The sequence below is a fragment of the Quercus suber genome, unplaced genomic scaffold (genome assembly GCF_002906115.3).
Source record: "Quercus suber isolate HL8 unplaced genomic scaffold, Cork oak 2.0 scaffold_15, whole genome shotgun sequence".
NCBI classification, from domain to species: domain Eukaryota; kingdom Viridiplantae; phylum Streptophyta; class Magnoliopsida; order Fagales; family Fagaceae; genus Quercus; species Quercus suber.
Window position 1 is genome coordinate 268,596 of NW_027069480.1, and position 17,899 is coordinate 286,494.

Below are 17,899 nucleotides of genomic sequence, written 5' to 3' on the forward strand. Positions count from 1 at the left end.
TTTTTTTTATTGTCCTAAACACTTACCATCTTTTACTTTTTACAACTCACAAAAAATATTCTATCTTTTACAAACTTTTCTGGGAAAAGAAAGTACTATAGAGAGCTTATATCCTACGAGCAGTGTAGGCTCGCAAGGATAATCAGCAAAAGGTGGCTGGGCTGTTGTATCCTGGGGGCAACGTGCAGAAACTATTTGTCTAATTACATCGGATATACCGTAGACGGCACGATTTGTCTCAAGACAGTGACTTGGTCCACGCCTCATCTCTGCCACCTCTTTTTGGTAATATCAAATTGTATAATTTCCAAGGAAAATTCAGGTATTATCTCTCCTTTATTTCCAACACGTTACCCTTATCTTCATTGCCAAAATTTCCCAACTCGCTTTCTCTCTTTTTCTTTCTTGTTTCCTCTCTTTCTCTTGAACCTACGAAGCCCCAAAGCTCGATTTGTGCAAATCAGACTAGCAAGTATCAAAACTGAAGTTCTCTCTTGCCGATTTGTTGAGCTATGTCACTAATCCGGTATTTTTTGTGATCGATCCGCCCCCCTCTCTCTCTCTCACAGCTGATTCTCCCCCTAAGGATGCCTCAAATCTCCATAGGTTTCTCACAACATTAGTCTAAAAAATAAGGGACCGTTTGGTAATATTGTTCTAATAACATTATTTGTATTTTTTAAAAATATATATAAATAAAAAAAATGTATAAAAATATATATAATATTATTATTATTATTTTTTTGGTGAAGGGGAAAATACAAATAGACTAAGACACTATATCAGTGAGTACAGAGTTAGAAATCCTGTTATATAATACACCAGCAGTATCAGTATTAACAAAATACAAAACATCAGGACTAGGAGGGGTATCAAAAACCAAAAATTCCTCAGCCATGCTGCTATCCAGTCTTGCAAGTGCATTACATATAATATTATTAAAAAACTAAAAACATACCATTAAATTGCGGAACTTAAAATTTTCTAAATTAAATAGTAAACGGGTCCAAGTAGGCCACGTATTTCTTTTTAAAAAAACCAAAAAAACGGAGTCCACTTAACCTTTCCGCCATGGGAAAAGCTTTCTGGAAACAAAAGTAAGCGCAAACAAACAAACGTTCCTGAAAAAAAAAATTGTAAAAAAACAAACGAACCATAAAAAAGTCACTCCATCTTCCCCTCGTCAAATAACACACAATATTGGCCCAGAATATAGGGCCGACCAACGCACCGGGTCCCTCACTACTCTTGCCTCTCTTCTCTTCTTTTGTAGCTACTGTCGCGTGAAAATAGTAGCAACTAGCAACCAAGCTAGCAATTCTTGCACGCCAGCAATTCCTCAACCCAATTTTCTTCTTCTTCTTCTTGCGTCTCCGCCACGCTTGCACCACCCATATCTCCTCTACTCTATATCTCACTTTTCTTCGCTCTCTCCACCTTAACTTCCATTTCTATCGCGCTTTACATTTCGCCGGCTATGGCTCTGCTTCTCTGCAATATACACCTCGCCGCCCCTTACTCTTCTCTTCCTATCTTCAAAACTCACCACAAACGCCACCGTTTTAGAACCAGTCAATACTAGCGGAAAACTCCTACGTTCCTTTCATTACAATATTTCTAAACAAGTTACTGGATAACAAGCCTAAGGGTTTTCTTATTGATAATAGTGACAATATGACTGTGACCTTGATGGAGATAGAGCTTCTAACTACAAAATCTGCTACTGGCACTCTATGACTGGATGGCAGCTTTAATTTGTCACTCTCTTTTTATTTTTTATTTATATGTAATAAATTTTATTAGAAAAAAATGATCACAAGTATACAGGGAGCATTCTAGCTGAACATCAGTCATTCTTTCTCTGATATGACATGCTAGAGTTTTTGGATATATGTACTTTCATATGCTTTTTAACAGCCCCTGTACACTCCCTGCGTACTATGGTAGTGTTGTACTCATATTTATTTGAATAATGATTTTTACTGATAAAAATTAAAAAATTAAAAAAAAAAAAGCACTACTGAAACCGCTTCCTTCCTACGGACATCTCAACTGGGATGACCTCTTATGAGTTATGAGAATTGCTTGCCTTTTACCAATTGAATCCTGTTCCTGCTATGCTCCTGTCCCTATTTGCTTGCTGAATTGTATGATATACTTCCCCCATGCTAGTTATTCCTTGCTTTACAAAGGAAAAAAATAAAAATAAAATAAAATAAAATCTTTCTGAGAAGAATTTACTAGATATCACCATTAGAAAATCAATGTTACGTCTCCAAAGGTGTGTTTGGAAGTTCGGAGGGAGGAGAGCAAAGAGGAGAGGAGAAAGGTTACCCCTTCCCTTTGTTTGGATGTTTTAAAAATTACGTAGGGGGAAGAGGAAAAATATCCATCCCCTTTGTTTAGATGTTTTCAAAATTAAAATGGGAAGGTGAGGAATTCATAAGTATCATATAAATTGACAACTACACCCATTTTTTGCTAATTTTACACTATGTTTGGAAGTTTGGAGGGAGAGAGGAGTAGAGGGTAAGGAGGGAAAGGAGAAGAGAGTAAATGAGAGTGGATGGGAATGAAGTCGATTACCCGTTCACCTTATTTGGATGTTTTAAAAATTAAGTAGGGAGAAGGGGAATAGATATCTCTCCCCTATGTTTGGATGTTAAGTAGGGAGAGGGGAAGGAAGATAAATGGACAATTGTGACTTTATTTTATTAATTTTAAAGAAATAAATATAAATAGACATCTTAAGGGAAAAATTGACATTTCATTTTTTTTAATCCCCTCCTTCAAATTCCCCAATTTGGGGAAATTAAAAATGAGGGTTAGGAGGATAAGCTACCCCTCCAAACACCACCCCCCCCCCCCCCACCCACCCCCCTCTTACAAACAACATAAGTTAAATCATACCCCTCTCATTCCCTCTACTCTCCTCTCCTCCCCCACCATCCAAACAAAAGAATAAAAGATAGATTAACATCATAAGGGCAAAATAGATAATTAATTATATTTTAAAAATATGTGAAATCTCTCCCCCTCCAAATTCCCCCAATTTTGGGTATTAAAGATGAGGGGTTCAAAGGGGAATCTAATTCCTCCAAATCTCATCAAACACTTCCCCTCTTACTTTAAAAAACATCCAATAAAGGTTACTTAAACCATCCCCATCCCCATCCCCATCTCCTTACCTCTATTCCTCTCTCCTCCATCCAAACGCACTTGTTAGCAAGAGTTGACTGACAATAGTTCCTCCACCAGAGCAGTACTTTAACAGGACTTTACCTTATAGGGAAAAAATGCCTACTGAAGAAAAGGAATTACCCACCTATTGTGTGAATAAGTGAAAATGTGCAATCCTTGCCTTATTCGTTTAAGAAGCAAGGAAAATAGAGGACAGGAATAAATTATCTGAAGTTATTACATATAAGGAAAAAAGGCACTATAAAGGGAAGTGCAATCCTTGTGCATGGGAACCATGCAAGAACGAGGTTCCCAAAAAGCAAATGATTGAAATGAACCTCAACTTCTGAAGTTAATTGAAAAAACTTCAAAAAATAGAAAAGAAAGAAAGAACAAAGCTTAACAAGGATGCAGTTAAGAAAAGCAAGGCAATAAGATATAAGATGGAATTGTTTACTGATACTAAGTCAACTATTGATGTAAACTACACCAGTACAACATTATCAAACAAAATACCTCGAGTTAAATAAACAACTCATCAAACAAAAGTTCACTAGATATCCCTGCTCTTTTGTTATAACAAGAGAGCAACTCCCAGGTCTGTGTTACCCACCTCACATACACACGTGTGTACTTTCCATAAATAGAAATTTCGTCATATAGGGAAATGGCCAGACTAAGGGCAAGTATTTTAATAAACAAAAGTTAAATGGTTTTTCCTTATAAGAAGCTCTCCTCTATTTCAGGTCCTTCCAATAAGCATAAGAGTATACATATCTTTCCAATCAATTGATTGTGTGTGTGGGGGGGGGGGGGGGGGGGGGGGGGGGGGCCGCGCGGGGGACGGAATTATCAAACTTTATTAAGAGATCCATTTTTCTTATAAGCAATAAGATTTTATTTGAACAGAGGAGATATGTATAAAGGATATGGTAGATGCATAGGTCAAAGTTGAATTTTTTTGCCCATTGATGGCATGTGTAACATACGAACATTATAGCAACAACTTTGACCACAATCAATTGGGGAGACTGAACTTTTCCCAGTTAGATTATGTTAGAGCGTATCATATCATATGATGAGGTGAGCTATAATTTTACATGCAAAATCCTATATTAAAGAGATCTCACAACAAGGCTCAGAAGGGTGCCTCATGATAGTGGTGCCAGAAAATATCAAATGAAGATAACAAGGGGGAAATTCAGCAAATGGAAAAAGATAAAACCCTAGGAATCAGCACCAAGAAAGGTAACTTAGGCATTAGCACCTAAGTATGTTTGGCATCAGCACTAAACAAAGGCGAAACACATTCTCAACTCATAACATTTTTATTCAATTTCTAATTGTCCTTCACCATTACAAGAGCATTAGTTAAACAGGGTTTCAAGTATTATACTCATGGAAATATCCAATTAAATTCCACGAAACCCTCGACATTAAAAACACAAAAATAAGTTCAAATTTGAAAATAAAATATTAAATGATTTTGGAGCTCCTTAAATCAGATAGCCTCACCCTCACAAAATTAAGGACTTTAAGCATTCAAAAATGTGGTTTGCATAAGGTGTGAGCCAAGAAATATGGTCACTCACCCCCTTAAAGCCACTCTTCTTTCTTTTTCAGAGCCATATTCTAGCAGATCTGTTTCTTAGGTATGTTTGATAACTGTTTTTTTTTCCCCCTTAATTTCTGTTTTTAAATACAATTTTCTATTTTTGAGACTTAAATACTTGTTTGGCAACCCAAATGGACAGAAAACAAATACTGTTCTCAAACTCAATTTGCGAAAGAAATTGAAAATAGGCAAAATGCTGTTTTCAGTTTCTAGTTTTCAAAACAGGCAAACTAATAATTTTACATAAATCTTACAAATCTAACAATGCAAATCTTACATAAACAATAATATATAAACTAATAATTTCCTATTTTTAATGTGAAAATTGGCTGTACTGTCACCTACATCACCAAAAGCTTTGTGCAGTGTCCATTGAAAATTGATACCATATAGCTTTGTGCACGCAGAGTGTAAACTATATAAGATATAGCTTCTTTGTAAATTTGTAATCACCCTTCGCGCTACATTTCGTAATTAGATAATAATTTCCATTTGCTACAAAAGTATATAATCTTGTTTGAACATCATCAAAATGACCAAACAAATTTTCTATTTTTTTTTTCAGAAAACTATTTTTTTATTCAACTAACCAAACATGTTTTTGATTTCAAAAATACCAAAAAAAAATTATTTTTTCTTTCTATTCCCAAAAACAAGTTTTTGAAAATAGAAAACAAAAACTGTTACCAAACATAACCTTATACTTCCTAATGCAAGGAGCACCAAATTCATTTAAGATTTTGTTTCAAAATTTGAAATTATTTTTGAATTTAGTTTTTAATGTTGAGGGTTTTAAGGGATTTGATTAAGCATTTTCCATATTAGTGTAATCCCTAAACCCAACCAAACTAGTGTTCTTGTAATTGTGAAAGCAGATGATTTTGAATAAGAATTTTATGATGAGTTGAGAATGTCTCCTTTTTTCTCTTTGTTTGGGGGTGATGCCTAGGGTTTTCAAGCAGATTCCAGGTAGTGATGCCTAGGGTTTGCAAGCAGATTCTAGGTAGTGAAGGGCACTGTTATTCTAGGTTGTCCTGTTATTCCTATTGTCACTCTTTATTTCCTATTTTCCTACTGTGTTCTGCATCACTTCCTCTCTTTGAAATGAGGTGTGAAGGGCACATAATAATAAGATCAAACACCACACATTATTGATGCTTAATGCACCAAGTTACATGCATCACTTATCAAAGGTTACAACCTTGATGATTGAAATAAATAAAAGTAAAATGATACGATGCTGAAAAACAAAGGCTTACAACATTAACTTAAGAAAAGATAACAACTTAAAAACAAACTAAGAAAACATACCTGAAATCTGGTACGGAATACATTTGGTACATTAGAAAATATAATGTCCCACATCAACAGCCCAAAAATAGTCAACCAAATGCCACTCTCTGTATGAACACCCTGCCACCCCCCTCCTTCTCCAGCATAGTACTGCAGGGCAAGCTGCTCAACTCCACACTGCTCCCCATCTTCTCCATAAAACCTGTTCTTCATGCCCATTTCACAATTCAAAGGTCTCCCTTGAACATGAACCTAACATGTTTTTCAGAAAAATGAGTCACATTTAGAAAAGCAGCAGCTTTTAGGCATCGACTATTTTCAGCTTTACATACTGAACTTGACTTGAAAGTTCAACAAGAATATCAGAACATTAAAATTCCTACAAGAATCAAGTATGCAATTACCTCTGTGATCTTCCTCTTGATAGATGCTGAAAAACTAGGAGTTTTCCAGCGCCTTGGAGGTTTTCCTAATCGAAGGATTCGCCTTTGCAGTGCCATCCTTGAACCAGCACGCACCCATGGATCCTGTAATCCATCTTCAGCAACTGTAAGGCTCTCATTGGGATACCCAGTGTGCTCCAAATTAATTGACAACCTTAGGGTCCAATATCCTCTTCTTCCATCACAAGTAAAACAATTTAGCAACCGCTTCAGCAAATTTATAGCATCATTATACCTGCAGAAGAAGAAAAATGTTCCTTCAAACCTCTAATAGAACAGCTAAATGCAAAAATCCAGAGACCAACATTTTTGAATTGCTACTAGCAACTGTAATTCAAAAGACAGGATTAGTAACCATTTCTAACCCCCGCACATGATTTGACAGGTCATTGGAAATACAATTCCAAAAAATGTTCTTGAGGAGGGGGTTGTGTAGGGAAAAGAAACAATAGAGTTGCAAACTTGCAATTTCTTTACCACTGGAAATTTAATTGAGGGGACAAGAGAAAATATAAAATGCGGCTAAAATGTACAGTAATAATTACTGGCAGAGGGACATCACAATAGTTTAGGGGATAGATTGCACACATTTAAAATTAAAGAGAGTGCAAATCATCACCTCTGGTGGAAAAGTGCAATTTACCCATACTTTATTGATCAAAGTTATTTACAAGACTGCTTTTACAGAAATATTTTCCATACCATGCTCACTAACTAAGCTTAATTGTGAAGTTTCATTTCTTTCGAACATTTTACAGAAGGAATAATTCACCATAGAGAAAAAAAGATGGAACTAAAAGATGTGTCAAAACATCAAAGGTAATAGAAGTTACAAAACACGTGAATAGTTTTGTATCAAAAAATTCTGCAACCACGCTTTGAACCACCACCTCCTGTTGTAGACTCGAATTGGCACCACCATCATTTGATCCACAGCCTTTATCACCACATTACCCCATGGCCACGAGGGAGGAGCAAACATTCACATGAGAAATCATCACTATCTATACTACCTAAACAACTCCCACAAAACCGTTGATAAAGAGCCGCTCCTTCCATCTTTGGCCAAAACAACCACTGACAGCAGTCACAGCACCGATCTCAAGGCATATAAATTATATGCCTTCTATCATTTATGGAATTGTCATAAATGATAGAAGGCATATAAATTTTGTTATTATAGAATGTCTAACTTATACACTGAAACACTCGTTAAATCTTGAAATTATATATCTTATCTGGACCTTAAGTCTATAAGTATAACTGGCCAAAGGGAAAAAACCAAAGAAAATAGAAAAGAAGAAAAAAGGAAACTTAATTGTGTATTTTAGATATAAAAGAGGGGAGTAATTATTGATTTTTCACCCTTACTTGCTCTTCTAAAATGCCTTCAGTTAATAAGTCACCCTTGCATATTTCTATACCATTTGTCCTTGTTCCACACGAGTCACAACTGAGACATCTTTGATAGACTTCCTAATCTTCTTCTCAATTAGTGTTACATCTAAATTTTTTTTTTTTTTAATAATTCATTTGTTACAACAAAGTTGAGGAGGGAGGATTTAAACTCTGGTTGTCAATGCCATTGACCTACTAGACTCTTGGCAATTAGTGCTACATCTAACCGATAATAAATTTATATCCAGTCCACCTTTGGATTGTCCTCAACTAATGTTACATCTACCCTATTGTAATAGTTATTTTTCTTGTGTTACATCCAAACATTTTCAATACAGCTAAAACCTTTCTATGGAATATTCTTAATGTTTTTTTTGTCCAGGTAGGGAGAGTAACACAAAGGGGCTTGTGCCATAATGTTGTTTTAATGGTCCAATACAACATACAAGAAAGCATCACTAGAATGCGAACAGGCTTTAACAAATTCCAGCCCTTTGATAGTTTTTTTTTTTTTTATAGGTAGTATAGTGTTTCCTAATGATTTATATATCCACTATAAATGTATTATTTATTGTGAAACCATATCCAGAGTTTACACCAAACCTTATACATAACATCATAAACACCATTTACGAGTAATAATTACTTGTGTACAAAACTAGAGAAACATACTAATTAAAAAATTGATTTAGGCACAGAGATTAATGTCATAGTTTCACATATAAGAATACAAAAAGAAGCAGTTTCTGTAATCACAATAATACCTGCGCTCCCGCTCAAGAAAGGAAACTCCTAACAAGACCACTTTTGAGTAGACCCATGATGCTGAAAATGATGAATAAAATGTAGCCACTAATTCAGAGGTTGTGGATTCCATTGTTTTCATAGAAGAGCTTGATATACGGGAGTCAGCTCTCTTTATGCATCTTAACACCAATTCAACGTTGTTTCCATCAAGAGCTTCATCCATTATTTGTGCAACTTCAATGGCCTGTAACCCATGACCATTATGGTAAAAGCAATATAAATTCAACATTTTCTTCTAAACAGAAACAACGTTAACACCTCTTCATAAGCAAGCAGGTCATCTTGACCTGGGAAAATTTGTTCTGAGATTATGCAGTCATAAGTTGGATACTTGACTATTCCCAAATCAACTAGTAGGAATGTTGATAGATTCTGCTCCCCATTCAGGAAGAAAAGCCTCTGTGGGAGCAATGAAATTCATGAAGACCATTTTAGATGAAATCACAATTTTAACAAACCACTGCTACATAAACATGACACACTAAGACATGAAAGCACCTCAGCACGCCAGATAAGGGATTCAGCTTTTGAAGATATCCTAATACAGGCACCAGTTTTATCCAAAACTAAACTTGTTAGGTTTGGACTGCACATTAAAAGAAAAAGAACAGGCCAACATTATATATACTCTTTGACACAACCAGCTAAAATTTCAACAAGTCACTCATAAATTATCACATTCATACCATAATCCACCTACAAATGAAGGGAGAAGAGATTCAAGAAGATCCGACTTTCTTCTACCATGATTACAGTTCTGAAGCCCCAAAAGAAGCATAAAAAAATTGAATACAACACCCATCAGATAACTAATAAAAATTCAGTAGTACACATTTCAAATCAAAGAGAGGTTGCAGTTCAGAATCCATTATTAAAAGCTATTTCATTTTTGTGAAGACATAAGCTTTATCAGATTCTGGTAACTATGAATCCCATTCACTAAGGGAATAGATTATTTTAACTGGAAATTTGTCTTGATTATAGAGTTTGAAAATGTAAAGCACTATAGCTAAAAATTTGCCTTGGTACAGCCTGAAAAATTAAAATGCCTTGCCCGGCAGCAAACATTTGAAGGCAACACCCACAAAAGAACCATATGGATGGTCGGCAGCTGAGCAGCAGATTTCTTGCACTACTAATAATGAGAGATGTTGCTTTCTACTTTTAGAAATTGATAGTACTAATAATGAGTTTGTGATGACTTCTAGATGTGTAAAAAGTGGCCTTGTGTACAATAGCATCTACATGTATGCAGAAAATACATATATAATGTTTGACCCGTATCTGTCCACACAGTAGCTCTCATACTGTGTAGTCATCGAAAGCCAATTCATCAATTTTGGAGCATAAACTACGGACACAACCAAATTTAGAAGGATCCACCCATAATGCTCCACTTGTTATGCATAAAGAATGAAATATGCTTTAAAATTAGTCATGCCTTTGGCTTCTGCACTACTGGTTTAATGGTTACCAAACAAAAATATCTTCAGAATTTTAGAGAGAATTTACAAAATTAAACCAAAGAACGGACTAAATATGATGGAACAAATAAAATTACAAGAAAACAATAATATGCAGTACAAGACACGGACAAAGTCAAGTAATCCTAAGACAGATAGTCCAAAATGAGGAGTAATTTAAAGCATAAGCCAAAAATCAGAAAAGATCTGGCTGATGATTATATGCTGGCTAAAGACTTACATTACCATCCTTTATTAATACTTGAGACTAGCTACACATCCATTACAAAAATGATCCAATCAAAACAAACCCCAGAAGACTAATTAAACATTCAGGATCAACAAAACGCTTACTCCTTCCAGCTTCAGTGTCCTTCATATGAACACTTATTGTGTTTTAAAAAGTAATATTATATTGGAAACATGCAAAGTTCTTTGACAGAGTCCAAAATGAAGTATCAGTGCATAATGGAGAAACTGATAAACATGTGCACAACATAATGCATTCTAAACATATTAATAACAAAGTGATCTTTCCACTGTAAGATGCACTAAAATAATGGATGCAACATCAATTGAGTCAAAATGAGAATACAAATTCTTATAGAAATGTCAATAAATGTAAACCTTCTTAAGCTTGCACAAAATATCATGTAGCTCAGAAACAGTGAGCAAATTCAATATCTCCTTAATGTCATTGTCATGTAGTTTATCTTTATCTTCAAATAAACATAGATAACCCATTGCTGCAATATGACAAGAGGAAGTGTCAGTAAGGACCTTGATTTGGAAATCTGCACCAGAAAGATGCAAGAAATATAAATATTAAAAACCAATATTATTACCAGAGAGACCCTTGACTGCTTCTTGAGGATCCAATACTTCCGAATAGGAAATAGTAGATATTCGAAACCATGGCCCTGCGTCAGAAGTATGCATTTCATTCGGTATGTTTCTTCTGAATCCATTAATTTGTATTATGAAAATCTGATCGATGATAAATATGGTTCAAGGAGCTACAAACTTAGCCACCAACTTCCTTTTTTCACTTTTGGGTAAACCAAATATTTAATTTTGATATCAAGTAATTGCTAACATGAATACAATCATTTTATAGTGAATACAAGTCGATCCAAATTTCAATCATTTTAGCTGATTGTGATGAAGAGTGACTAAATGGTAAACTTATATGCATCTTAAACTGCACAAAACTTGATACCTGATAGCCATAGCTTAACATCTTTTTAAAAAAAAAAAAAGTTCATTATTATGGTACAAAAATGGATACATGTAATGCATATGTTGTAGGGACCAATACAAGATAACTAGACACGCAAAGCTGAACTAATACATGATAAAAGCGTATCTAGAAATTAAGAAACCTTTTCGTGTATAGAGCCGAACAAAAAGCCGCTGACTATCATTTGAGAGTGAAGTAAATGATTCTGTGAACAGATCACATATAAAGTAGTCATAGACTGTCAGTAAAAATGAAGGCTCAAAAGGCATAAGAAATAAAGACTCAAAAAAATTTAGATTTGATACCCATGAATTTTTTTTCATCATCTGTGAATAGGTGAGGATTACTTCTTATAACTTCATGAATGACTAGGCAAAAGTTTTGCTGATATTTTGTGATACCGGGTGGACAATTTTTTGTGGATTCAACCACATGAATAGCATATTTCCATAAACATTTAAAAGCCTCTACATCTTCATATTCTTTTTCACCATGCAATATCATCTTGTGACGCGCTATCTGAATGGGAACAAAATCAAAAGGATTCTTTGGAACAGAAGTCACATATCCCTGAAAGAAGTCCAAAAGTGTATCATAACGAGAACTAAGAAATCAATTAATTTCACTATTTTTCAAATTATAAAATGCAGTCTGAACATAAATAACATTAAAAACAAATGTTGCGTAAACTCATTACTAAGTGCAGAAATGGGAATTGAATGCATGTGCAGATCATAAAAATGTGTGCAAACCAAAATAATAATAATAATAATAATAATAATAATAATAAAAAATTTAATGAAGATCTTGTAATTTTAAAAAATCACATTAGAAGTCTGTGTAAATAACCCTAAAACATTACTTTACTGGTAGATGAATATTTCATCAGAGGAGAACACTTTAAAACACACCTAATATACATATACCCTCATCCCTTTTTCAAGATTGCTAGATTTCAACCAGCAACACTATGGTTCCTTTAGATGCAAGTTGATGGGTACATTCAGCTACTTCGGCTATTCAAGCTTGGTACCCATACAACTTGGCCATCGAGTTCAAAAATTATCCTGTAGTGTGATAACTAATACACAAAACATGTGAGAACTAAATATGTATCCTCAGATGACATAATTGCTAACATCATGAACAGTACTTTTGCATTAGATCCTTATCACCCACTTTCTGGAAAAATTTTGTCTTGAATAGAATGTTGGACAAGTCAACATGGATCACCACAACCATAGCTTAACCCGCCACCTTTTATAAGATACAATAACAGTGATTGTGAATAATCATGTGGTTATTACAGTGGCACAAAACTAGAGTAGGAAATCCATATGTGATTCAGTAAAAGCTGCCCTTCGTCTCTTCTTTACCAAAGCCCATGTGATGTCATACTATGCTGTACCGTGAAGTTAACTACGAGTAATTTTATTGCACTGAGTGCTATGCTATTGTGTTAGTATTATTGTGCTGTGCTGAGCTACTGTGAGCTGCTGTAGTAGTTTGATTTAATCAGCTTCCTAGTACGGCTCCATATAAGAAGCTCTATGTAAACCATGGGGGCATAACCTGGAAAGCCTTACAGTCTCTTGGGTATTAGTCAGTCCTCCCTAGTCCCTTTCAAAATAAAATTATTGAGTGTTGTTTTAACCTTTTGCAAAAGCTGTATTAGACTATTGTTCTGATTGTTAAGTTGCTTGATTGCTAGTCTTAGTCTAGCCACAATCATGTTATTGAACTAAGTTCTAAACTATTGTGTTGGCATTATTGTGTTCAGTGTTGAGATAGTATGAACTATTAAGCTAGTGTAAGGTAAGTAGTGGTGTAGTCTCTAAGGCTCTACATAAAAGGTCTAGTGTTAACTATGGATGCATAACCAGGGAACCTTTCAGTCCGTTGGGTGTGTGTGTATTTCTTAAGATTTTCCTACCAAAATTTCATCAAGATTCTTTTTCCTATTAACTTCTAACTGTGAGTCTATGATGGCCAAGGGCTCACACTGCATAGGGCAAGCCTCTCAACTATTCCCTCTATTTTCGGTTATAATTTGCATTTGTTGTAATTCTTGTCTTTCTTATGTATACGTCCTGTGTACATGAGGTGGTTCCTCCATGTCAATGAAAATTTATTTCTTACAACAACAACCAAAAAAAAAAAAACAGAAAAAAGCGAGTTGTTGGACTCCTAGTCTCTTACTTTTACATGAGATTTTTAGGATTGCTCAGTTGATGTATTCTTTTATCTCCTATATAATACTCCTGTCCAGTGATTATGTGGTGTTGGACCCCTTATAGACAAGATTTCAGGATTGCAAGTTGGAGAAAGTTGATATATTCTTTAATCTTCTACCTATAAAAAAAAAATATTCTTTTATCTTCTATATTCCAATTTTTTGTTTGGTGTAGGGGAGGATAAGGTTTGTTGGAGGGTACCATGTATCAGTAAATTTTATGTCAGATTATGAAGCTTTGAGAGGAAGTTAGGAGCATAGGTACCATGGAAAAGTATATAAAGTTGAAAGGTTCCCCGTAAGGTTGCATTCTTTGTTTAGTTGGCTGCATTGGGGAGGATTTTGACAATGGATAATCTTTGTAAAAAGGGAATTATACATCGGTGTTATATGTACGAGGAAAGTGGAGAAACAGTGGATCATCTACAGCTTCACAATTTGGATCTGCAGAATCTGCTCACTTGTCGGTAAAGGAATAATAGTTTGACTTCAAGTTATGTGGATTATTTGGGGGGTGAAGAAAAAAGAAAGAAAAGAAATAAACAAATTTTTGAAGGAGCAGAGTTCTCAATAATTTGACTCTAAGGCTTTATTCCTGATAACTTTGTAGGATTAGATGAAAATATCAGCTAACATAGAATATTTTTCCTTTGTAGAATTTGTTAACCATATAAATTTTAGATTGTAAGTTTTTAGGAGTAGTTCTAGTCTACTTACTATGTAATAGAATAATTCTTCGCATGTTAATTTTACTTATAAAAAAATAATTATTTGTGCATTGTACATATCACAATGTCACACACACATTCATAGGTCATAAACTAAACTTCTGTAAGTAATTATGGAGGAGTGTTGATGTTAAATTGCAATATCCTCTTCTTGGTTATTATTGAAGGAGTTGAAAGTTTATTGGATCACCGCACCACTAACTAAAGAAGGTCGTTGCTTTTGTTTGTTACTGCATGATTCCTTATACTATATGTGCAAGAGTAAAGAACTAAGGGAGCAATCTCATCAATAGAAGCAGAAGCTCCCTTGAGTTTGATGTGCAAGTTATAGAAAAGATGCTCCAAGAAAGATAGTTTAAAATAAGTGAATAAATTACGCAAAGAAACTGAGGTCCCTCCCAGTTTAAGAGACGTATTACCTCAAAGCTTAGGCAGTACTTCTCCATTAAAGGGGACAAATATTGAGCTAATTCACGAGGGAGAAAACCAAGCACTTTACATTTACAGGAACCAGAATCTGAAGAAAGAACCTGAATCCAAACAAACAATGCCTTTATGAGAGAAATAAATTTAGAACTTGAAATATATTTTTTTTATATATTTTTTTTATATATATATATATAAAAAAAAAAAAAAAAAAGACTAACCTTGATAGCATTGGGATCCTTAACATTATGAGGATCTGGTAGAAGAGAAATGTTTGCCCCAACATGTAATTCATTTTCATGACTAAAAAACCTACGACCAACAATAAAGGTTTGAAGAGTAACCCCAGATACGTTTTCCATAGTAACATCAACATCAGCTGCTGCTGCTGCTGCTTTAGCCTTGGGCGCGACAACAACAACATTGTTGATGATGTGGGAGTTGGAGTGTCGTGATCCACAAAAATCATCATTGTTTGTTAACTGTGACTGATGAATCTTAGACTTAGACAAGAAGTTTGAGTCAAGAAGGGTACGCTGACTCAATTTCCGTTTGGTTCCGGTTGGGGTTTCGCTTTCAGACAAACATGTGTCTGGAGATGAGATGAGATGAGATGAGAGATAAATAATTAACAAGCGGAAAACAAACAGTGAAGAGAATACGGACCGAGATGAGAGTTGACGGCATGGTGTTGAGCACTAATTTTGAGGGCACAAACAGGACAGGTTACCAATTCCAAATCATCGGAAGCAGACAAGAGAGTTTCACGATTGGGAAGGAACCGCCGCCGTTTGCCAACTAATCGGACCACGCTCTCTCTTCCCTTCAACATTTCTTTTCTTTTCTTTTCTTTTCACTCTCCATTCTCCATTCTCACTTCACATTTCTTTTCTTTTCTATTCTATTCCAAACCCTTTTTCTTTTTCTTTTTTCCTTTTTAATGCCAAAATTTTAACCAAACATGAAAATGTCTCATCATCCCGCCCAACTGGGTGCCGCGTTTGTTGTTCACGTGGGTTCAAAATTCAAAATTGCACCAACTTCTTCATCTTCTTCTTTTTAATTCACACATATTTATTTAAATTCTAGGTTTTTCAAATAAATCATTAAAATATCAATGGTATTTATAGTGTGATAAATCCTAGCCTAGGTTAATCTATTTTTTTAAAGATAAGAGGTTAGAAAAATACTAACCATTCATAGAAATAAAATTAGACTATAAATTTTTTTTTTTTTTAGATGAACCATACAATAAGATTTTAGCATGTACTCTAGTTCTTTCAGTTTGGACATGTGTTTAGTCAACATCCATGCGCTTTTGGCTGGTTTCCATTGGTTTTTTTATCATAGTATTCCTTGTAATGCTAACTCTATGGTTCATGTGTTAGCTCGATATGCTAGACATATTTTTTCTAATGTTTTTTGGATTAAGGATTCTTCTCCTTTTGCTCTAAAAGCATTGTACTTTGATTTGGCTTTTCTTGATTAATATAAAATCTCTGATCTATTTTCCAAAAAAAAAAAAATTTGTTTTGTTGCTAATCTTTAGATTTTCTTTCTTTGCACACTAAATATGACTAGACTTTCTTCTCAAGAAAAAATAATATGATTGGACTTGACCATTAAGCAGGGCTTGCCTCTATGGCTCTTCTAATTTCTTGGGGGCTTAATAATTCTAATTAAAATTGATGGAAGAAAAAAACACACAACTATGTTTTGACATATTTTTGCCATGTAATAGAGAGTTGAAAGATTTTCGGTTAAACTTTGTATAAGTGAAAAACTAAGTTGACCAAAAAAAAAAAAAAAAAGAAGAGGAAAATCATTACTCACTTTGTCAAGAAATTATTGTATTACATCTTTCTCTTGAGAAAATGTGGGTTTTTATGTGTGAGACACTTATATGAACGATTTACTTTTATGTAAGAAGATAATATAATATACTAAAAGAACTCCAAACGTGCATGTGTCGCCTCAAAAATGAACTCTCAAGCTTTCCCTCTCTCTAGCGAAGAAGAAGACGCCCCACACCGAAGTACAAAAAAGATCAAGGATGGACATACCCCCAACCATCTAACTCCACGTTCCAGGCTCTCAGCTATAAAGCAAAACTAGTAGGACAACTATGTGGTGCATATGAAAAAGCCATTAGTCTCGTTGATCAGATGCAAGAAGATGCTGAATCAGATGTTGAGGAAGAGAATGTGGATGAAGGAGACGTCATCCTAACCCTCTCGAGAGAAGACAAGATCTGCATCAGATCTCAATGGTCCAAGGCTCTTATCATTAAGAACTTTGGAAGGACTATGAGGTATCAGTTCCTTTCTCAAAGAGTTAGAGAACTCTGGGCCCCAACTGGAAGATTAGATTTGGTTGACCTTGGACATGACTATTTTCTAGCACGTTTTGAGCTTGGGGAAGATCTTGATCACGTGCTTAAGGATGGCCCTTGGTTCATAGGCCAGCATTTTCTTGCCATCAAGTCCTAGGAACTTGAGTTTAAAGCTTCGTTGACCAACTTCTCCCAAGTTACTATTTGGATATGTCTCCCTGAACCTCCCATTGAATTTTATGACCCGATAATCCTCAAAAAGATTAGTTCCAAGATTGGACTAGTACTCATAATCGATGGGCACACTGCCACTAATGCTTGAGGCCATTTTGCTCGGCTCTATGTCCAGGTCAGCTTAGATAAACCTTTAGTAAAAAACATCCTCATTGGTAAGTTTCAGCAACCAATTACTTATTAGTGTATCCATTCCCTTTGCTTCTCATGTGGCTATTTAGGTCACAGGAAAGATACCTGCCCTCAAAACATCAGAGAGCACCTAAAGCCCGCCAGCCAAGAGCAAGGCACTTGCTCTAACCAAGAACCCAAAGCTAGCTCTTCTTCTCCTCCCAACATGTCGAAGTCACCTACTTCAAATAGTGTGGAACCTCTTAAGGACACCATGCCGAGTTCCTTTAGACCTTGGCTACTGGTCTCTAGGATAAAGCCAAATCCCAAGAAAAAGGCTGCTACTTCAGGCATGTCACTTTAGCCACCAACCCAAGCAATTTTTTCGCCTACACG

The 17,899-nt window shown here is 35.1% G+C and overlaps 1 protein-coding gene across 3 annotated transcripts; it reads right to left on the reverse strand.

Annotated features, from left to right (window-relative positions):
- Positions 1-2,066: 2,066 nt before the first annotated feature.
- Positions 2,067-15,889, reverse strand: LOC112036552 (fanconi-associated nuclease 1 homolog). 3 transcript variants are annotated; one of them, XM_024069394.2, is made up of 14 exons: positions 15,493-15,889; positions 15,048-15,418; positions 14,820-14,930; positions 11,745-12,009; positions 11,582-11,644; positions 11,045-11,119; positions 10,827-10,945; positions 9,423-9,493; positions 9,235-9,322; positions 8,995-9,135; positions 8,694-8,920; positions 6,493-6,766; positions 6,107-6,340; positions 2,067-2,182 (listed from the first exon to the last, which is right to left on the reverse strand). In XM_024069394.2, the coding sequence occupies exons 1-14, from the start codon at positions 15,656-15,658 to the stop codon at positions 2,093-2,095; spliced, it is 2,295 nt and encodes a 764-aa protein (XP_023925162.1). In that variant the 5' UTR covers positions 15,659-15,889; the 3' UTR covers positions 2,067-2,092. The 3 variants fall into 3 exon arrangements, with proteins under 3 accessions (XP_023925162.1, XP_065637537.1, XP_065637539.1); XM_065781465.1 differs by lacking the exons at positions 9,235-9,322; positions 9,423-9,493; XM_065781467.1 differs by lacking the exons at positions 8,995-9,135; positions 9,235-9,322; positions 9,423-9,493.
- Between the last annotated feature and the right edge of the window lie 2,010 nt (positions 15,890-17,899).

Excerpts from the sequence above, each read along its gene's own strand:
- LOC112036552 (XM_024069394.2), bottom strand. The coding sequence starts at position 15,658 with ATGTTGAAGGGAAGAGAGAGCGTGGTCCGATTAGTTGGCAAACGGCGG. Across the intron at positions 15,419-15,492 it reads TGCCGTCAACTCTCATCTCG|ACACATGTTTGTCTGAAAGC; the intron begins GTCCGTATTCTC and ends TCTCATCTCCAG. Across the intron at positions 2,183-6,106 it reads TATTCCGTACCAGATTTCAG|CAAGGAATAACTAGCATGGG; the intron begins GTATGTTTTCTT and ends TCCTTTGTAAAG.